General features: G+C 44.5%; 1 protein-coding gene across 3 annotated transcripts in view; it reads left to right on the forward strand.

Moving 5' to 3' along the window:
• DNAJB6 (DnaJ heat shock protein family (Hsp40) member B6) overlaps positions 1-23,570 on the forward strand; it is a 424,156-nt gene that overhangs the window by 72,269 nt on the left and 328,317 nt on the right. For all 3 annotated transcript variants that reach the window (XM_069211158.1, XM_069211156.1, XM_069211157.1), the window contains exons 4-5: positions 6,647-6,703; positions 8,467-8,577. In XM_069211158.1, the coding sequence (XP_069067259.1) occupies positions 6,647-6,703; positions 8,467-8,577 (168 nt within the window). The remainder of the gene's footprint in view (positions 1-6,646; positions 6,704-8,466; positions 8,578-23,570) is intronic.

A 23,570-nucleotide genomic window follows, 5' to 3' on the forward strand; every position in this document is an offset into this window, starting at 1 on the left:
TTAAAAAAGAAGAGTATTCCTTTCAGAACCTCAGAAGCACCCTATCCCACAATGCACTGTAGTGGCAGTGTACCTGTGAGTCAGTTCTTTTTCTGGCTCTCAGGCAGGATCTTTGAACACCTCAGGTGTTTTATCGCACCTCTAAAGCATTGATCTTAATACTGAGGGCTTGTAAAAAGCATTGTACTCAACAATAGAACATCCCCTCAGTCAAGTAAATTAATTCTTACCTGCTGCTGACAGGATTTTCTTTAGGCAGAATGCCATCTATTTTTTAGCAAATGCCCATCATGTGGAAGAAAGAAGGCGAGCTCTGATACTCATAAAGTCTGTGGTGTCTTTCACCATCATGCCAGGCAAAAGGATGTGCCATTTGTCAGAAAATGTGAAAGAGGACACATTATGACCGAAAGGACATCCTACTCCAGGGTTTGATGCAAGACATAAAGGCAGTAGGAGAGAGAAAGAAAAAGAATGGATAGATAATCCTCATTCTTTTTAAAAGCCCTGAAAAACTGGAATGGACGGTCACAGAGGGAGATCTAGAGGTAAAAAAAATGCCCTTCATGACCTTGACATCACTAACACCTTTCACAGACATCAAGAGCATCATTGTCTCCAACGAGATGTTTGGCCCAGGCTTGTTCACCGTCCAAGGAGGGCCAACATTGACACACAAACATCACAACTTGGTGTCTAAGGTGGTGGTGAAATTACCATCACCGCCTTTGACCAGGAAGACTACAACGGCACCAGCTTCACTGCCATCATGCTCCGTCAACGTTGAAGATGGCGCCAAATGAATTTGTGATTCCACCGTTCAGTGTCCGATTCGCACCATTCAACATAAAAGGAGAAGACCCATTTGAAGTCAAAAAGACATCTCTTGCCGTCAAAGAATCTGGTTCTAGTAAAAAAGATTGGCACCACCTTGATCACACCTCTCGTGATGGCACGGGTACATCAAATCAGTCTGTCCTCTTTTACAGAATTGTCATGGTCTCCTTTCTGAGCAGTCGGAGGCTCCCTTAGTTTAATCGGATACTTCACTTCCTCCTATAAGGCCCTTAATACCCGCAGACGATCCTTTCCAGATCCCCTTACACCCTTTGAGCATACCTGCATATGGCATCCATGTCGTCTCTTAGGAAATGGAAAGCTCCACTTCCGATTAGGACACCACCACCAAGGAAACCCTGTGACGGAGGACCCATGACCCTAACACACTCCAAATCAAGTTTAAGATCACCTTATTAATTCTCAGTGCATTCATCCTGTACTTCTACATCTCCTCCTTAGTCTCCTGCTAGGATTTCACCAGTGGACGATATTATATTTCAAGATCCCTTAGTAAAGGGTGCTATGAAACATTATTAATGTGGGTACACCACAACCAACAGTATATGGGATTGTTGAAACTCTACAGCTAAGAACGACACAAAGACGACGACGTCCTCTTGTTCCTGGTCTTCTGGCATAGTATAGGAAAAGTTCCTTACTCTGGCCACAGTAAAGTCTACCCCACCAGAACTACTAAGCAAAAACAGGGCTCCGCAACAGGATTTGGATTTTCTAAAAATGGATCTGAAACTGGATTCAATAATTGCTACAGTGGTAAGGCGAAGACATGCTTCTGCACCTGAATCCACAGCCCCACTGGGTGGGAAGAACATGCAAATGGAGGCCATTGGGAGAATGATCTGCAGAACGGCCTCCACCCATTTAAGAAATGCAAATGCTACTGACATGATAGGCAGATATCACTGAGAAATCTGGGATTGAATCAAGGCCTTTGTCTGATTACTAATTCACAGGCAACAAGACTTCCTTGAAATGGTTTGAGGTTTCACAAATTTCCAACCAGTCTCTTAATGCAGCAGTGGATACTGTAGAACTCTCAAACATTCTGTCATGTCATGTCCTTGCGGTGAACATCCTGGCAGAGAACTACCTTCACGAAAACCCGATGCCCAGTTGAAGATCGCAAATTTACAGTTTTCAAGTTCCCTTTTATTTAGACAACATATGGAGTAAGAGATAGGATGACAAATGAGATGGAAACATTCAAGGCGGTAGGCCTTAAAGAACACAGTCTTCAAACAGTACAAATCTCTACTTTATGATAGGCAGGACTACTACCATAGGGTTCAAACCCCTAGGTGGCCTTAACATTCATAACAACCGCAATCCCAAAGCCTTATCAAAGACATTTTCAAAAGAGTAGGTCCACTCCAACATAGCCTTTGCAGCCCAAGGGCAAGAACTCGTCACACAGCAAACACTGAGAATCCGACACCTCCCTCAGTTTCCTACTCCTGTGGGGGGAGTGGTGAAATTCTTTCTGGAAGAGTGGAAAGCCATAACCTCAGACAAATGGAAGTTAAGTTTCATACAAGACGGGTATGCACTCCAGTTGAGCACACTCCTCCATTGGTTTGTCCACTGCCTGTCACAAAGGCTTGTCTAAGCAACCCCCAGCAAGAGACATCTGTTCTGCTGCAGAAGCGAGCAATAGAGAAAGTTGCCTCAGATCAGGTCAACAAAGCTATCTACTCAGGGTACTTTTCTTGTCCAAAAGAAAAATCTTTCAAAGCAGTTTTGTCCCTTTCTGGATCTCCGATTCCTCAACAAGTATAACCAAAGGTAAAAATCAGGGTGCTATCTCTCCATTAGATATACCCACAATAAAGAAAAAAAACAACTGGCTTTGTGCAGTGGACCTACAAAATACATATTTCCATATTCCAATAGCTCATCATCATAAGATTCCTAGTAGGAACAGATCATTATCAATATGCTGTGCTTCCTCTATGCCTAAAACCAGTTCCCCAAGCCTCCAAATGCATGGCAATTGTAGCAGCACAGCTATGAAAGAGAGGAGTTGTACTGTATTCCTTACATAGATGACTGGCTAATAAAAGCATGAGTCTCTTTGGAAAACAGACTGACTTCACAGTCAGAGCAAAAGTATTATCCAAGCTGGATTTACCAATCAATTTTGAGAAATTGATCTTCTTACCATTTCAGTGCCTCATGTTTCTAGGAGCAAAAATAGATACACAAAAGGAAAGTGTTTCCTTCAGAGGAGAGAGTATCATCAATCCAGACACAATGTGCATGGTTAATGCAGACAGTCAAGCTAACTGTCCATCAGATAGCATCCCTTCTGGGAATCAATGGCATCCTGCATATTTATAGTCCTAAACGCTTGACTGTTGATGAGACCTCTACAAATGTTTCTAGAGGTGCAATGTTCACACAAAAAATGGGCATTGGTAAGAGAAAATGTATCAAACAAAGGGCACGTCACTCTGTCTCCTGGTGAACCAAGTCTCACAACCTACTAACAGGGGTACCATTTCTGAAGGAAACGTCCTCACAGACTCCTCATTTTCAGGATGGGGCTCACATATGAACCACCTAACAGTTCAATTGCATTGGTGTCAATCGGAGAAGTCTTATCACATAGATTTGTTACAGCTCAAAGCTTTCCTTGTGTCTCACTTCCAAAGATCTTATGATTCAAACTGACAATATCACTACAGTGTCCTATAGTGACACAGTTGAGCAAAATCAAACAATTATCACTTCAGCCTCGGACAAAGTGGCATGGGGCACTAGCAAGAGGGTTATCACTTACAACCTTCCACATTCCAGGAATCCAAAATGTAGAAGCAGACGTTCAGTCTGTTTCACGAAGAAAACCACAAGTGGATTCTCAGCAAGGAGGTAGTATAGGACCTCTTCAAAGAATTGGATACAGCACTGTTAGATTTATTTGCCACAGCACTCAACAAAAAATGCTGAGGCTTCACGTCCAGGGTACCAGAACCACGATCTCCGGGTAATGCCCTTTTGATAAACCCATTTGTCTTCGCTTTTCCACAGATATCAGTCATACTATGATTAATCCAGCAATTATGGAAATCGAACAGCAGAATGATTCTAATTGCACCGGATTGGCTGAGGCAGTAGTGGTACACAGACCTCGGCCAGTTATCTATAACACGTCATAGATGTCTTCCACTCAGGCCGGATCTCCTATCCAGGCTTTAGGGCCAGATTTAGCATTCAAAGATTCAGTCATCGAATTTGACAACATGGCTTTTGACATCGCACAATATCTACCTGAAGATTGTATGAACGTCCTTAAAGAAACAAAACAACTGTCAACATGATCATGTTATGCCCTCAAGTTGCAACAATTTTATATGTGTTGTCAAAACAATGGCCATAATCTTATTCATGTACAAGAGAATATGATCCTTCCATACTTATTTCACTTGGTTAGGTCAGGTCTGCAGTTCTCTTCCTGTCTGGTCCATTTAGCAGCGATTACTGCGTACAGAAAATCTCCATCGCAAACATCTTTTTTTCAAGATAACACTTTCCTCCAGTTAGGAGACCTTCTCCTCCTTTGGAATTAAACTTAGTACTATCGGAGCTTATGGGACCTTCATTCAAACCCATCAATATAACATTTGTCATGGAAAACTGCATTTTTAATAGCCACTACCCCTGCATGTAGCATTAGAGAGTTAGGCTGTCCTCTTCAGAGCCATTCACAATTGTCCATCACAATAGAGTACTTCTGGGTACACACCCTTCATTCTTACTAAAGTAGCCTCAGGTTTTCATATTAACCAATCTATCGCACTCATACATTTTTTTTTTTTTGGGCTAACCCTTGTACAGTAGCCAGCAGCCGAAAGAACTCTGCATTATCTTGATGTTCACTGACTCTCACAGACAAACTGTAATTGTAGTGCATTGTGGGATAGGGCGCTTCGGAGGTTCTTAAAGGCTCAAAGTGTTATCCTATCAGGCTGCATTTTCTCGTCATGCTGTTGGTGCAGAGGTAGCCCTTTTCCCATGACTAAGTATTGAGCATTCAAATGCTGTTGTATTTTCAACTATTGTTATACACCATTCAAAAGGAAAATACTTTGCTGACAGACTGCACAGAATTATTTGGAAAATTTCTCTTGGAATGACCTACTATGTTTATATTTGATGTTGATGATAATCAACTTTCTGCACATAAATTCCACACAGTTTCATCAAACACTATTCAGACCTTGTATAATAATTGACGATCTATAAAAACCTTGAGCTAAACATCTAGTAACAAAGTCCCGCTCCCATAGCCCTGAATTTAATAAAGAACTTTCTTCCAAATGGTTGCTCTTCCCAAGTAAGTCTGTTAGACCTGAAATTATTATTAATACCAGATTACTAGGTGGTGCTAGGTCTCACACTACTTGACTATAATCGATTTGTCAAAACCTTTTGTAACCCTTTGTTTGACTTCATAAATGTTCTTCATGCACTAGTAGAATAGGGAAGCGAGCTTCTTAATGTATTTTCAGCCATTTTGGCTTGCTGACTGATTAACAACATTAGGCTTTCACTGCTTAACTGTCCACCGGGGTCTCTTGTAATATTGCCTCTCAGCTAAATTAGTCCGTAACGCTAGGAAGCATGAGTGCATAGCTCCGGTTTTAAAGACTCTTGGAACTGTCGACTCTCTCAAAACCCCTAAAAAGATATCAAATAATGCAGCCATTTCTGAAGGTCAGTAAAAACTACGTGGATGACCTACTTGGTCCAAAGTCGTCTTGTTACGTGAAAAAAACTACTTTCTCTGTTCATGCCCCAAACACTCTGAATAATATTCCATATAAAACTATTAGATGAGCCTCTTCTTTCAGAGAAGCTCTCGAAGAGCTATTAAAATATCTGCACATTATCAGCTCAACCAACTTTTAATTTTCAGTCTTTTTCTGTCACAAAGGATATCCGACCTTTCAAGTGACCTCTGTCTCAACAGTCTTTGTAAATTGTCCAACCATCGTCTAACCTCTTCTTCACCTTAGTTTAACAATGCATCATCCCATAGAGAGAAATGGTTAATTCTGAGCTCTTTATCTTCCAGATGCACCAACGCCTTTCCTATTGCTCTAACTCCTTACTCGTTATCCATTTCCTCTTTCGCCAGTCTTCTCAACACATCAGTGTTTTTTTACAAATACTGTGAACCCCCATAACTAATGATTCTCTTGACAGCACAACTTGTATCGACTTGAACCTTTCTGTACAAGGATGCGTTCTCATTGTCTGTAGCCCTGACATCTTCCTGGTTTGAGTCTGTGCTAAGGAAAAAAATAAATACAATAAACTGATGAACGTACGTTTTGGTTTATTTGCTTATGGTGCCATTTCAACTGAACACAAGTAAGCTCTTTTGAGTAGGTGCAAGTAATTTGGAACATAGTTGAAATGGCATTGGGTCAAAGGGAACGCGCTTGCACTTAATCATGGATTACAGCACTTCTAGTCTCCTTATTAGATTCCAGCTAATGAGTTTCTAAATCCTCAGTTTCGTCAAAAAGATAATTTGATCACATTTGGGAAGACATTAAGAGCCCTTACAAACCCTTAGTCAATTCTCTGATTGTTTTCTTCAATGTGATTACATGGTGTACTTCGACATTTCGTTATTTCAGAGGTGTCTTGCAATATGTTATCTGGCTCTTAATGTGTCTGCCAAATTCTAGTCTTGAGCACAGGTTGAACGTTGTGTACAAAAGTGAATTCAATATTTGAGGTGCAAACTTTAATATAGAACTTATTTTTTTTTTTACAGCCAAAAAACGTGATATTTATGATAAATATGGAAAAGAAGGTTTAAGCGGAGGAGGTGGTAAGTAGTTGGTGCCAAAGCAAGTATTTTTTCTCAAATTTGATAAATGCTTGAGCAACTTATTTAATTTAGCTATTTTTGTTTTTGAGAATTAACATTGTCTCTAGTCAGCAATGACATTCCTTTCTGTGTAAATCATTCTTTAGCTTAACACACCATCCGTAGACTGATCTTGTGTTTCTTAGAAGCTATGATAAAGCCACAGTTGTCAGACTGCCCTTTTACTCCTCAGTCTTTAATATATCTTTCCCAGAGTTTTAGACTGCTCATCCTACTTTTCTCAAGATTACCTCAGTTGTAGGCTTATTTCTGATGTTCAGTGGTAGCAGTTTTTGTAATATGAATACCATAATAATGAAATATAGTCTGTCGTGATTTGGATGCCATTGTTTATTGTGATTGGATTTTCTCCAGTTTTTCCCACATATCTGCACTTTAGTGACTGCCATAGGTCTTACAATCTAATGACACATGCACTTTCCCCGCTGTGCTGGGTCTCTTTTCCCAGTATTTTGTAGTAGTTTTCTTTAGGGAGTTTTTACCAGCTCCCTGTTATACTTACATTTTGTACCAGTCTTTCAAGGATTGTGCTCAGATTTGCATCGTCCAATTGTCAGTCTTTATTTTATTTGGTGGATTCGACCACACGCTTCTCTGTGTGGCACATTGTATCATTTTCATTGCCAGATAGGCACAAAGATGACTGAGCATGGTGGACTAGCACAACCTTACTTAGTTTACTTACAATGCTCATGTTGCAGGAGTTATAGTTGAGTTAATTGAGCCAACTACCTGTAAAACAGTCCATGTAGGATTGGCAGATTGTATATTTATTATTCATTGAGATTACAGAACATTGAATGCTACAGGTTGAGGGTTGGAGATGGGGAGGGTTGGTGGGGGGGAAAACTTAGTTTGTCAGTTCGAGGTTATTAACAGGTACTGAGGAGGCTGAAATAGTCTTATAACTGTTTTAATTACTTTCCAAACTGCCACAGGGATGGTGGGACTATCTAGGTGGTACATTTTAAGAATTAGTATTAATTAATGATTGGGGTTTTACTATAGAGTGGGAAAGACCCAGATGAATGATGGTCCTTTATGTGGTCGAGGTATAAAGTAACGGACATAATAGAAAATGTGACTTAAAAGAGCAACCTGATGCTAGAAGACATGTAACATGTACATTATATGTAAGGGAGTTCCTTTTATTAATAGTCTGACTAAAAGGGTGGGCTTACATTCTGTTCTGGGTTGATATTTATGAATATTTCCCAAAAAAGGCAGTACTAACTTGGAATCCTAGTTCCTTGTGCGGGATGTGAACCTGAATTGAATTTATAAACGCACATGATTCCCCAAGCGGGTCTGTAAACAATGCTCCGTGGGTTGGTAAATGACACACAACGGCTGGAAATTAAATGTTATCTTTTTGTGGTAGAACTTTTCCACATCAAATGTTACAAAATTTCCCCGCATTGCAGACCCTCAGAGGAGAGGGAAGAGAGATCTGAAAAACCATATCATGTTGAGTCATGAAAGGCCAAAAAATGCCTTTCTTGATTGCTGCAGTGGCACGATCAACATCCAAATACACTTGTACACTAAGTTTAATTAACAAAGATCTCAAGCTTTTTATCTTGTGGGAACATTTTATTGCTCTTACTGGGTTTGTTGGTCGGTTACTACTCGAGGATAGATGTTAGTCTAAAATTTCATATTGTTTATTTTTCCTTTCTACTAATGTTTGCTTATATTTGCAGGTGGAAGCCATTTTGAAAGTCCATTTGAATTTGGATTCACATTTCGTAATCCAGAGGATGTGTTTCGGGAATTCTTTGGAGGAAGAGATCCATTTTCTTTCGATTTCTTTGGTAAGATTTTTGGCAAATTGTGAGAAATGCATGCTTTTTTTAATTCTACAGCTTTATCTTGGTTAAAAATGATCAAGAGCAAATTACTTTTCAAGTTGTCATACAGTTTTTAAGTAGTTGACATTCATTCATAAACCATGCTAAATCTCGAGGTGTTTTGAGGCTCTTGGAACAGACAAGTGTTGGGGAAATACATTTCTACTATATAGAAAAAATGTTTTTGTATTTTAGCTTTTGATAAAACAAAAGTTTAAAAAATGTAACTCAAAAGGTTTAAAAGTTCCTGAATCACGTACACTTTCAGGCACTTTATTTTTTCCTTTTTTTCTGAAAGTTAGTTATAAAGGGCCTTTTTTGTATGAGTAACAACTTGTAATTTAAAGGCCTTTTTTCCCCCTTCTGTGTCACTTTCAGCATGGAGACACTGTCCATCTTGCAAGAATTGCTTCTTAGGCCTCAAACGGGGGCTTACTTCTTAGATATGATTCTTGGAGCACTGTTTATTAGACACAATAATGAAGATGATTAACAGGAATGGGAACACCTTCAGACCAGCCAGTAAGATTAGGCAATGAATAGGACAGTTATTTAACCCCAGGTAAAGGATTTCTTAATATGTAGCTCTCCCATGAAGGCCATGGAAAGTATCATAGTCTCATGGAGAGGAATTGCAGTCGAATTGTACTTACCCATTTCAGGAACGGAGAAGAAGAATGTGTCTTCAGTTCCAAAGATATGCCATACAGAGCCGTCTAGCCTACTCCGTCCTTGGTCACCTTTGGGAGAAAGACTTCTGTTGCATGAAATACCATGCCACTTAACCACCTACATTGTTTGGCTGAGAAATACACAGCACTGTTCAGGACACCAGATCAAGTATGACTGTTCTCTCTTCTGCTGTACATCATCTATCCAGAAAACAGAAGTACTGCGTTAAATGTTGTAATACGAATTGTGGGAAATTAGATGCAATTGGTTGAGGAATGAAAGTAGTGAATATCAGTATGGTTTGGAATCTGGCTCTAGTGCAACATTTTTTACACTTATTGTACAAGGGGCAGCAAGCACAGACCAGACTCATTACAAAAACAGGTAAACCAACCTTTCTACAATCATTTATGCCTCTAAAATGTTAGCCACTCGCAATTTAAGACAGCTTGCCACTTCAGCCTCCGATGTCATGGTTTGCCATGAGATAGTGGCCTTGCAAGGATTCTGAGCTTTTAATTGCCAAACAGTGTTTGTAGCATTTAAACAATAGGTTTAAAAAAAACATCAGGACAAGTGGACCTCAAGGCCATTGGCCTTACTTCAAATGAAATATGCTTTTCCTAGATAGGACAATATTAGCTTGGCAGATGGACTGCTCACACTTTACTTTTTTGCAATCCTAGCTGATACACCTCTGAATAAGTTACTGACGAGGACTCGGAGACACCCAGACCTACAGACAGAGTGCACCACCTGCGCTCTTGCACAGACAATAAAGAAGAGCATTACTTATGATGGATACTTCTAACTGTGCATATACCTCACCTTTGAATATCCCAGGGGCCAGCCTTGATCCTGAAACTTCTAATACAGCTATTCAGCTCATGGGGGAGGGGGCCTCTGACTTTGACACAACACCAGAAAATGAGTTGTTGTGACATCACTGTAGTCATCTAGAGCCCACCCCTGCACCCTGACACCGCTTATGTTTTTTCCGCTCCTTTCTTTGCTGGTCCAGAGCTTCTCTGCTCAAAAGATTTTGATCTTAATTGTTTTTGGTGCAGTGCTAGGTTGGAGGGATGGATAGTTGCCATACGTGTGATGGAAATCCACATGAGCAGTGTTTATGGTGCCTCTGCACCAAACACAATTCTTCATCCTGTGCTCCCTGTCACTGTATGAAACAGTTTCCAAAAGCAGGGGGACAATCTTCTCATGTTTTGTTCCAGAGAGGGCTGTGGAATCAAACGATTGAGGACTATATTCAAGGGGGTATCCAGGTCATTTTCCCATTCTTCCATTGTCTAAATGTTTGAAAAGAGGAGGCGTCATTAAAAAAAAAAAAAAAAAAAACCTCTTCCTTGACCAAAAGGTCAAAATCCAAAGGTAAGTCTCCACCTCTGGCGTCTCCCCCGACATGCACTTCTCCCGGGCCTGAATTAGTGGTGTTTCCTCCTCAGACTTCAGAAGTAGTACCTCTAGTACTGAGGTAGATTTTGGCGCTGACCAATCCAGAGAAGACAGTTGAGTCTAGCAGAGAATCTCAAGACCATTGAGAAGAGGAATGGTACCAGAAGTTAAAAAGCTGGGGCACGTCATTGTAGCACTAGTCATGATCTTTTCGGTTCAGATTGAGACTAGCAGTTCCCATACAGCCAAGTTGACGCAGATCCGAAAAGACCATTGGCAGAGAACAGATTGAGCTTAGAGGATCCTCCTTAATAATCTTAAGCATTATATAGTCCCACCCATCTGCGGTAACCATGGAGCACTTCTTAAATATTATTTTTTAATGGGATTATTATATGTTCGATGGCATGTGTAGCTGCAGATACACATGCTCTGCACATCCCGCCATCTGGTGTTGGTCTCGGAGTGTTACAAGTTGTTTTTCTTCGAAGAAGTCTTTTCGAGTCACGAGACCGAGGGACTCCTCCCATTTCGACTCCATTGCGCATGGGCGTCGACTCAATCTTAGATAGTTTTTTTTCCGCCATCGGGTTCGGACGTGTTCCTTTTCGCTCCGTGTTTCGGGTCGGAAAGTTACTTAGAATCTCGGAAAAATCGTCGGTATTGTTTGCGTTTGGTATCGGGTTAGTTATAACAGATCGACACCGAATTAAGAAGAGCTCTGGTGGCCCTTCTGGGTTTTTTTCGATCCCTGTCGGGGCCTGGTCGGCCCAGCCACGTGTGTCTCTTCAAGGCTGATGGAACGGACCCCATTCCGCTTCTGTCCAAAATGCCATAACAAGTATCCATATACAGATCAACACCTGGTCTGTAACTTGTGTTTGTCACCAGAACACAAGGAGGATACTTGTGAGGCCTGTCGAGCGTTTCGGTCCAGGAAGACACTCAGGGACCGAAGAGCAAGAAGACTGCAAATGGCGTCGGCGCCGACAGGACAAGGGCGTTTCGAGGAGGAGGAAGAAACATTCTCCACCCAGGATTCGGACTCTGAGGAGATCGATCCCGAAGAAACGCCGAAAACCGTGAGTAAGACGTCGAAACAAAGAACTCTCGAGAAGACTGCTAAAGCCCAGGGGACGCCACCGCAACAGGCCATGGCTTAACCTGAAAAATAGGTGACCGTCCATCGGCACCGAAAAAGGACGAGCTGGTGTCGAAGTCATCCGACTCCGGTCGAGATACCGGCACACAGCAATCTCGTGCCCGAGAGAGTGGCTCCGAGAAGATTCGGCATCGAGACAGCGGCACCGAAATGGGTCGGCACCGAGAGGGCACGATGCCTAAAGTAAAGAAGGTTTCGTCGGAGCCGAAAAAAGCAGCCGAAAAGGTTTCGGTACCGAAACATCCGGCCTCGGAACCGAAAATAAGTTCCTATTCTGAGGAACAAGGACTGTCCTCACAAATGAAGACGCAGATTTGGACAAGAATTAGAGACAATAGAGCCAGATCACACACAAAGGCGGCTCTTTATTCAAAAAGATACGGGGAAGATCAGCACTCTTCCTCCAATCAAAATGAAACGTAAACTTGCCTTCCAAGACAAGGACAAACAGCCACACGCAAAGGTGGCTAAACAAGTAACACCACCACCATCCCCACATCACTCTCCGCAACCATCACCGGTAGCCACTCCACCAATAATGAAATCCCCAACTCATACGGGAATGAATCAAGATGATCATGACACATGGGACCTTTATGATGCACCAGTGTCAGATAATAGTCCTCGATGCTATCCAGCCAGACCATCGCCACCAGAGGATAGTACAGGCTACGCTCAAGTGGTATCGAGAGCAGCGGCATTTCACAATGTCAGCCTTCATTCAGAACCTATTGAAGACGACTTTCTTTTTAATACACTGTCGTCTACACACAGTCAATATCAGAGTCTTCCGATGTTACCCGGAATGCTAAAACACTCCAAACAAGTGTTTGAGGAGCCTGTCAAAGGGAGAGCCATTACTCCAAGAGTAGATAAAAAATATAAACTGCCACCAACAGACCCAGTGTACATCACACAACAGCAAACACCGACTCTGTTGTAGTTGGAGCAGCGCGCAAAAGAGCCAACTCTCATACTTCAGGAGATGCACCACCTCCAGATAAAGAAAGTAGAAAATTCGATGCTGCAGGCAAAAGGGTGGTGCCACAGGCAGCAAACCAGTGGCGTATTGCAAATTCGCAAGCTTTGTTAGCCAGATATGATAGGGCCCATTGGGATGAGATGCAACACTTTATTGAACATTTACCAAAAGAGTTCCAAAAAAGAGCGCAGCAAGTGGTAGAAGAGGGACAGAGTATCTCCAATAATCAGATACGGTCAGCAATGGATGCTGCAGACACAGCTGCTAGAACTGTCAACACAGCAGTAACAATAAGGAGACATGCATGGCTGCGTACATCAGGATTTAAACCAAAGATACAGCAAGCTGTGCTGAATATGCCATTCAACGGACAGTAGTTGTTTGGGCCGGTGGTGGACACTGCAATAGAAAAACTTAAGAAAGACACTGACACGGCCAAAGCCATGGGCGCACTCTACTCCCCGCAGAGCAGAGGCACATTTCGAAAGACACAATTTCGAGGGGGGTTTCGAGGGCAGACCACAGAAGCCACAACCTCACAAACAAAGCCCCCTTATCAGAGCCAGTATCAGCGGGGAGGTTTTCGGGGACAATATAGAGGAGGACAATTTCAAAGAAATAGAGGAAAGTTCCAAAGTCCCAAAACTCCTCCAAACAAACAGTGACTTCAAGGTCACAAATCCCCAACACAACACCTGTGGGGGGGAGACTAACCAAGTTTTACACACATTGGGAGGAAATACCAACAGACACTTGGGTCTTAGCAATTATCCAGCATGGTTATTGCATAGAATTTCTCAAATTCCCTCCAAACGTCCCACCGAAAACGCGCAGTATGTCAAAACATATGGATCTTCTAGGACTAGAAGTTCAGGCATTGCTACAGAAAGAAGCAATAGAATTAGTACCAAGACAACAATTAAACACAGGAGTTTACTCACTGTACTTTCTGATACCCAAAAAAGACAAAAGTCTGAGACCTATACTAGATCTCAGAACATTAAATACCTACATCAAATCAGACCACTTTCACATGGTTACTTTACAAGACGTAATCCCACTGCTCAAACAACAAGACTACATGACAACACTAGACCTAAAGGATGCATATTTCCATATACCAATACATCCTTCACACAGAAAGTACCTAAGGTTTGTATTCCAAGGGATACATTACCAATTCAAAGTGTTGCCATTCGGAATAACAACTGCGCCAAGAGTTTTTACAAAATGCCTGGCAGTAGTAGCTGCACATATCAGAAGGCAGCAAATACATGTGTTCCCGTACCTGGACGATTGGTTAATCAAAACCAACACGCCAAGACTGTGTTCACAACACACAAAATATGTCATAGAAATCCTACACAAACTAGGTTTCTCAATCAACTACGCAAAGTCACACCTTCTGCCGTGTCAAACACAGCAATACTTAGGAGCAACAATCAACACAGCAAAAGGGATTGCCACTAATACAGGCCATGTATCCAAAATAAAGGATACAAGTCAAAATGGTAATGAAACTACTAGGCATGATGTCTTCATGCATAGCCATTGTCCCAAATGCAAGGTTGCACATGCGGCCCTTACAACAGTGCCTAGCATCACAATGGTCACAAACACAGGGTCAGCTTCTAGATCTGGTGTTGATAGACCGCCAAACATACATCTCGCTTCAATGGTGGTACAGTATAAATTTAAACCAAGGGCGGCCTTTCCAAGACCCAGTGCCACAATACGTGATAACGACAGATGCTTCCATGACAGGGTGGGGAGCACACCTCAATCAACACAGCATCCAAGGACAATGGGACATACAGCAAAGGCAGTTTCACATAAATCACTTAGAACTGTTAGCAGTATTTCTAGCGCTGAAAGCATTTCAACCCATGATAACCCACAAATACATTCTTGTCAAAACAGACAACATGACAACAATGTATTACCTAAACAAACAGGGAGGGACACACTCGACACAGTTGTCTCCTGACACAGAAAATATGGCATTGGGCGATTCACAACCACATTTGCCTAATAGCACAACTATTCCAGGAATTCATAATCAGTTAGAAGACAATCTCTCTCGGGATCACCAACAGATCCACGAATGGGAGAGTCACCCCCAAATACTGAACACTTACTTCCAAATTTGGGGAACACCACAAATAGATCTATTTGCAACAAAGGAAAACTCAAAATGCCAAAACTTCGCACCCAGGTACCCACAACATCAGTCTCAGGGCAATGCGCTATGGATGAACTGGTCAGGGATATTTGCGTACGCTTTTTCTCCCCTCTCCCACTCCTTCCATATCTAGTAAACCAGTTGAGTCAAAACAAACTCAAACTCATATTAATAGCACCAACATGGGCAAGACAACCTTGGTACACAACACTACTAGACCTTTCAGTAGTACCTCATGTCAAACTACCAAACAGACCAGATCTGTTAACACAACACAAACAACAAATCAGACATCCAAATCCAGCATCGCTGAATCTAGCAATTTGGCTCCTGAAATCCTAGATTCTCTTCCAGGGGATCCTCATCAATAGTCATAAACATTGAATATTCCCGCCCTTGTGCGGGGACCCCGGAGCATATATAAAATACACACATATTATACATGTGTAAAAAACAGCAATGCAGGCTATAATGTTAAAAACAGGCTAAAACGCTTTATTTCTATGAAGTTTTTTTATTTATTTTATATTCTAAAACTACAATAGAGAATAAATATCTACCCACGCCCCTAAAACTAGGCTTAGGGAAGTAAGCAGCAACAAACTCTAGAGAAAAAAGAGAAAAAACTGCATTGAAAAACAATGAAGCATTCTTAGCCAATAGGCTGCATGCAGGTTAAGACAGGAGAACCATAAAAACTTTGGCACTGTGCCTTTAAGACCCTGAGCACCTCCAGTATCCCACCATGCCTCAGGGGTGAAGGAAAGGTGACAGTTGGTTCACAGTTAGGTCAGTTCTTTTTTCCGGCTTCTTCTGAGAGGATCCTGGAGCATTGAGCTCTCAGTTTTTCTGAGTTTTTCTCAGAAAAATCCTTTAAAAGAGCGTTTTTTCCTTTTTCATTCGACAAATAACATCTTTGTCTGAGCTAGGCAGTTTTTTCCTGACAGAAAAATGCCTTCACTTTTTGTCAAATGCCCTGCTTGTGGGAAGAAGGCCCAGTCAGATCCACACTCTCTGTGTATAGTGTGCCTGCCTCAGAGTCACTGCCCTGACACTTGTAAGTACTGCAAGAATATGTCAAAGAGGACTCTGAAAGACAGAGAAAAGATCCGGCTACATGGGCTTCAGGAGAGGCAAAGAACATCGTCCTCTTCACTTCCCAGACAACCAGCAGGCCATTCTCAGGAGAGAATGGCTCGGTCGACGTCAGCAGGTAGGAAAGTACCTGTTTGTTCACCGTCGACTTCGAAGGAAACGGCGTCGAGGGAACACCATCGCAGGGGCAGGTCTCCGTCGACGGCAGCCCGCCGATCGACGTCGAGCCATCGCCGGCGTGCCCGGTCGCCGCCAAAGGCTGTGCGCCCCCCGACGTCAAGACACACGATGTCAATCGCCACGACGGCATGAGAGACATCCGCCGTCGGCTTCCCACCGCTCCACGTCGAGGCACACGACGGCGAGCAGGTCGAGGTCCAAGGATCGCCGTTCGACGTCAAGGCACTCTGCGTCGAGGCACTCAACGTCGAGGCAAGAGCAACCGGCGGGGCGCCCTTCGACGTCGACACAGCCATCGACGTCGACACAGGTTTTACCTGTCCCACAGGGAGTAGAACATCGCCCCACGCCAGACAAGGCCGCGCCATCTCCAGTGGTCTCCATACCGAGCGACTCTTCTCGGTCAAGAGCGGCATCATCTGGGCATGTCTCGCCCATCAATCTATCTCCAAGATGGCTGGAGAGCCTTAACAGACCAGCGGCCTCCCCAGATTCGCAATATTCGCGAATGTACTCGCCTACTGCCTCCCTGCCAAGAACGCCATCACCGACAACCAGGGCAGGACGGGCTCGTTCTGCTCCTCGTCAACCGGCCGCGAGGCCTAGGCGCTCTGCTACAGCGTCTTGCAGCAGGTCTCGTTCTCAACGAAGATCCAGGTCTCGTTCAAGAAGATCACCCTCTTGGTCTTCATCAGGTTCATCTGTGGGGGCGTTACTCACCCACCCTAACAGATTCACCACCTGCTAGAGTCTCACCAATGGATGACATTACCACGTTTAACGAGGTGCTACTAAGAGGAGCGCAGAAACTAAACATAGAAGTTCCAGAGCCATCTACTTCCTCGTCAGTCATCTTTGAGACTCTACAACAGAGATCAGCATCAAAAAAGCTGCTGCCTCTAGTGCCTGGGTTGTTGCAGCCAACCATGGACACTTTTCTGGCCCCAGCCTCGCTCAAATCTGCCCCGGCTAGGATTCTCAAAAAATACAAGGCTCCCGAACAGGACCCTTTGTTCCTCAGGAAGGATCCGCCACCGGACTCGGTTATAATAGCTGCCGCCCGAAAGACCCACTCGGTGGCATCATCATCCACGGTCCCCCCGGATAAAGAGAGCAGGCATCTAGACACTCTGGGGAGAAAGATATGCGGGACGGCGGCTTCGGCAATGAAAGTATCCAGTGCTTCTGCACTCCTGGGCAGGTATGATCGTTCTCTGTGGGACTCTCTCAGTAGATTCACAGAAAAATTGCCCAGAGAGGACAGACAAGATTTCCAGGAGATACTGCAAGAAGGGTGCCTGGTATCCAACCAGGTTATCAGCGCGGCAGCAGATGGGGCGGATTTAGCTGCACATGGGTACGCGCATGGAATCTGTGCAAGGAGGTCTTCCTGGCTGAGGCTCACTGGTTTGAAGCAGGAAGCACAACAACGCATCCTGAATCTCCCATTCGCCGGGAACTCTCAATTCGGTGCCCATGCAGACGAAGAAATGGCCCGCATGAAGACCGAGGTGGATACCATGAGGGCAGTGGGCCTGGAAAGAAAGAAAGATTTCAGGCGGAGGTACAGGCCTTATGACAGGCGCCCTTTCCAGCAGAGGGTTCAAACCCCTCATTGGTCTCAAAGGTCACAGCAACGACAGGGACGCCCTCTCTCAACGGAGAAACACAAGGGAGCGAGGGTCAAGTAGACCTCAACAGTCCACTCCGAAAGCACCCACCAAACAATGAAATCTCGCTTCCCTCGACACTGTACACCACTCCGGTGGGGGGGGGGAAGTATTACAGCTTATCTTCACGAGTGACACACTATCACAAGAGACAAATGGGTGCTCAATATTGTCGAACATGGCTATTCTCTTCTTTTCAAACAGCCTCCACCACGCTTGCCACCAACCAAAGACAATCCATCTCATCTCAGCTTGCTACGCAAGGAGGCTCTCGCCCTCCTAAAAAAGAATGCCATAGAAAAGGTTCCACCTGCCCACAGAGGAAAGGGGGTTTACTCCAGTTACTTTCTGGTGGTGAAGAAGGGTCGAGAGGGCGTTTTCAGGCCAATTCTGGACCTACGGCTGCTGAACAAATACATAAGGAAACAGAAGTTCAGGATGCTAGCGCTTCACCAGATTTTCCCTCCACTACATCAGGGAGACTGGATGTGCTCCATCGACCTGCAGGATGCATATTTTCACATCCCAATAGCTCCCAAACATCGAAAATTCCTGCGCTTCCGAGTAGCGTTACAGCATTACCAGTTCAGAGTTCTACCATTTGGCCTGAAATCTGCCCCACGAGTTTTCTCGAAATGTACGGCAGTGGTAGCGGCGCATCTTCGAAAACAAAGGATATTCATACATCCATACCTAGACGACTGGCTACTGAAGGCTTCTTCTCCGGAGCAGGCGAGAAGCCATCGGGACATTGTGCTCGGAGTTTGCAAATCTCTAGGTGTTCAGGTCAATTACCAAAAGTCAACCTTGATTCCAACACAGAATCTTCACTACCTGGGAGCTATCATAAACACAGAACTCCAAAAAGTGTATCCTTCGGAGGAACGACTATCCTCAATAGACAGGAAGTGTCAGGACCTGTTGAGAACCAACGCACCTACGGCACGTCAGGTGACATCGCTGCTGGGCTCCATGGCATCATGCATTTTTATTGTCCCAAATGCCAGACTCCACATGAGGCCCCTCCAAGAGGCATTGGAGACCAACTGGAGCCAAAGGACAGGTCGCTGGGAGGACAGAGTGCGGCTACCGGCGGTAGCACTTCAGTCATTGAGATGGTGGATGCACAGACCTCACCTGTCAGTGGGTGCTCCGTTTCACCAGGTACTTCCATCCGACACCCTAGTAACGGATGCGTCTCTTCAGGGATGGGGGGCTCATCTGGGTCCCCTTCAAGCGCAGGGCCTGTGGTCAGACCAGGAAAAGCAGTACCACATCAATCTGCTAGAACTCAGAGCGGTCCATCTGGCTCTCAAATCTTTCATACCACTAATTCAGGGGAAAACTCTCTTAATACAAACGGACAATACAACCACGATGTATTACTTGAACAAACAGGGGGGAACGAGATCCCTACCCCTATCGCGAGAGTCCCAAGCGATATGGCATTGGCTCCTGGCCAGAGGAATGTCAATTACAGCGGTTCACCTGCCAGGTCAGCAGAACGTGGAAGCAGATTTTCTGAGCAGACACCTAGAAGGACGCTCACGATTGGGGCCTACACGGCGAAGTCGCAGAATACATCTTCGCGCAATGGGGTCGGCCTCAACTGGATCTCTTCGCAGACGAAGTCAACAAGAAATGCCCAGACTTCGCATCCAGGTTCTACTGTCCGGGATCTCGAGGGAATGCCCTGTTGATCGACTGGTCAGGGATATTTCTCTATGCTTTTCCGCCGATTCCTCTCATTCCGGCAGTGATCAGCAAACTTTACAGATCCAGGACCAGAATGATTCTTATAGCGCCACAATGGCCCCGTCAATTCTGGTACACAGATCTCCTCAACCTGTCGGAAAAACCTCACAGGAGGCTGCTGTGCAGACCGGATCTTCTGAGCAGAATGGAGGGCAGAATTCTACATCCCAACCTACCCTCTCTGAGCTTAACAGCATGGCTCCTGAATTCCTGCAGTATGGGCACCTAGGGCTCTCACAGGAGTGCATGAACATCTTGAAAGAGTCCAAACGGCCTTCCACGCGGCGTTCTTACGCTTTTAAGTGGAAGAGATTCTACATATGGTGCTGTCAGCAAGGTCACAATCCCATACGGGCTCAGGAGGATGTCATACTGTCCTATTTGCTTCATCTAGCAAAGTCCGGTCTGCAGGTATCATCTATTAAGGTACATTTGTCTGCTATTACAGCCTATCGCAAGTCACCTTCTCAGGAATCCTTCTTTACGAAACCTGTAGTCAAGGATTTCTTAGAAGGTTTGAAAAAAGTTTTTCCGCCCATTCGGAGACCTTCTCCTCCATGGGAACTGAACATAGTCTTGGCAAAACTTATGGGCCCTCCTTTTGAACCTATACATAAGGCCTCTTTACAACACCTTACGTGGAAGACGGCTTTTCTAGTGGCCATTACTTCAGCGAGGAGGGTCAGTGAAATCCAGGCCTTGTCTTCCAAAGAACCGTACACGGTTTTTCATGACAATAGAGTGGTTCTACAAACTCACCCATCTTTCCTTCCGAAGGTGGTGTCAGAATTCCATATCAATCAGACTATATCTTTACCGACTTTCTTTCCCAATCTGGAGACTCCGGCAGAGAAAGCATTGCACTCCTTAGACTTGAAAAGAGTGCTGAAATTTTATCTGGATAAGACAAAATCGATTAGACACTCTAACCGCTTGTTTGTAAACTATGGTCATTTGAGGACAGGAGAGGCAGCATCTAAACGAACAATATCAAGATGGATAGTTTCTTGTATTGTTAATACTTACCAGCTAGCTAATAAACAATTACTAGCGAGGCCTAAAGGGCATTCCACAAGGGGAAAAGCGGCTACTGCTGCCCTCCTTAACAATGTTCCGATATCTGAGATTTGTAAGGCTGCTACATGGAAGTCCGTGCATACGTTTACTAGACATTACTGTTTAGACTCAGATGCAAGAGCGGATGCCCAAGTGGGGCAGGCCTCTCTAAGAAATCGATTTGCGTAATACCGATCTATTCCTGCACTTCTATCAGACAGTCCGCTGGATTTAGGGATGGGCTTGCTAATCTATTCAATGTTTATGACTATTGATGAGGATCCCCTGGAAGAGAAGGATAAGTTACTTACCTGTAAATCCTAGTTCTCTTCCAGGGGTATCCTCATCAAAGTCATAAACAACCCACCCTCCTCCCCGGACGCACGTCTCCTAGAAGTGCAGGACAGACTATATTTTGAATCAGTTACACAAATTGTCACCGTGAAAAGAACTGACCTAACTGTGAACCAACTGTCACCTTTCCTTCACCCCTGAGGCATGGTGGGATACTGGAGGTGCTCAGGGTCTTAAAGGCACGGTGCCAAAGTTTTTATGGTTCTCCTGTGTTAACCTGCATGCAGCCTATTGGCTAAGAATGCTTCATTGTTTTTCAATGCAGTTTTTTCTCTTTTTTTTCTCTAGCGTTTGCTGCTGCTTACTTCCCTAAGCCTAGTTTTAGGGGCTTGGGTAGATATTTATTCTCTATTGTAGTTTTATAATATAAAAAAAAAAAAAAAAAAACTTCATAGAAATATAGCATTTTAGCCTGTTTTTAACATTATAGCCTGCATTGCTGTTTTTTACACATGTATAATATGTGTGTATTTTATATATGCTCCGGGGTCCCCGCACAAGGGCGGGAATATTCAATGTTTATGACTTTGATGAGGATACCCCTGGAAGAGAACTAGGATTTACAGGTAAGTAACTTATCCATTCGGACACTTAGACCTCACACAAGAATGTATGGAGGTCATAAGACAAGCTAGGAAGCCTACCACTAGACACTGCTATGCAAATAAGTGGAAAAGATTTGTTTATTACTGCCATAATAATCAAATTCAACCCTTACACGCATCTGCAAAAGATATAGTAGGCTACTTACTACATTTGCAAAAGTCAAAACTAGCTTTCTCTTCCATAAAGATACATCCTACTGCAATTTCAGCTTACCTGCAAATTACGCACTCAACTTCATTATTTAGGATACCAGTCATAAAAGCGTGTTCGATGGCATCTGTCGCTGTAGATACGCATGTTCTGCAATAGCTCGCCATCTGGTGTTGGGCCGGAGTGTTACAAGTTGTTTTTCTTCGAAGAAGTCTTTCGAGTCACGGGACCGAGTGACTCCTCCTTTTGTCTCCATTGCGCATGGGCGTCGACTCCATCTTCGATTGTTTTTTTTCCGCCATCGGGTTCGGACGTGTTCCTGTCGCTCCGAGTTTCGGAACGGAAAATTAGCTAATTTCTCAAGATTTTCGTCGGTATTGTTGCGTTCGGGATCGGCGTACTTAGATTCCACACCGCATCGAAGATCGAAGAGCTCCGGTGCCCTTCGGGGTAGTTTTTCGATCCTCCGTCGGGGCCTGGTCGGCCCGACCGCGTGCTGAAGAACGCCGATGGAACGGACCCCGTTCCGTTTCTGCCCCAAATGCCACAATAAGTACCCTTACACAGACCAACACTTGGTCTGCAACCTGTGCCTGTCACCTGAGCACAGCGAAGACACCTGCGAGGCCTGTCGTGCGTTCCGGTCCCGAAAAACACTCCGAGACCGTCGAGCCAGAAGACTTCAGATGGCGTCCGCACCGACAGCCCAACGGGAGTTCGAGGAACAGGAAGAAGAAGGTACCTTCTCGATCCAAGACTCAGACTCCGAAGGATTCGACGATACACAAACCGTGAGTAAAACGTCGAAATCCACTCAGAAGAACATTTACAAGGCCCAGGGGACGCCACTGCCACCAGGCCATGGCTCGACCCATAAATTCGGTGACCGCCCGTCGGCACCGAAAAAGGCCCAAACAGTGCCGAGATCGTCCGACTCCGGTCGAGACACCGGCACGCAGCCTTCTCGGGACCGAGAAAGTGCTGGAGACAAGCCTCGACACCGAGATGCCGGTGCCGACACGGCTCGACGCCGAGACAGCGGCACCGAAACAGATCGACGCCGAGAGGTTTCGGCCCCGAAAAAGAAAAGTCACCTCGGAGCCGAAAAAACACGCAGACAGGGTTTCGATGCCGAAACAAACTGCAAGCGACCCAGCTTCAGGCTCTTATACAGAAGAGCACTCGCTAACCTCCCAAATGCAGAAGCATAGGCTTGAGGAAGAGCTGCAAGCAACTGATGTGGACCATACGCAAAAGCGTATCTTCATACAGCAGGGGACAGGAAAAATAAGCACCCTTCCCCCCATTAGGAGAAAGAGAAGGTTGGAGTTCCAGACGGAACAGACACCACAACCAAAAGTGGTGAAAAGAGTTACCCCACCACCCTCTCCTCCGCCTGTGATTAACGTCTCACCAGCACAAACTCCATCACACTCCCCAGCTCACACCACCATGAGCCAGGGTGACCAAGATCAGGACGCATGGGACCTATACGACGCCCCAGTGTCAGATAACAGTCCGGAGGCATACCCTACAAAGCCATCTCCACCAGAAGACAGCACCGCGTATTCTCAAGTGGTGGCTAGAGCAGCACAATTTCACAACGTAAGCCTCCACTCAGAACAGGTCGAGGATGATTTCTTATTCAACACCCTCTCCTCCACCCACAGCTCCTACCAA

The sequence above is a fragment of the Pleurodeles waltl genome, chromosome 10 (genome assembly GCF_031143425.1).
Source record: "Pleurodeles waltl isolate 20211129_DDA chromosome 10, aPleWal1.hap1.20221129, whole genome shotgun sequence".
NCBI classification, from domain to species: domain Eukaryota; kingdom Metazoa; phylum Chordata; class Amphibia; order Caudata; family Salamandridae; genus Pleurodeles; species Pleurodeles waltl.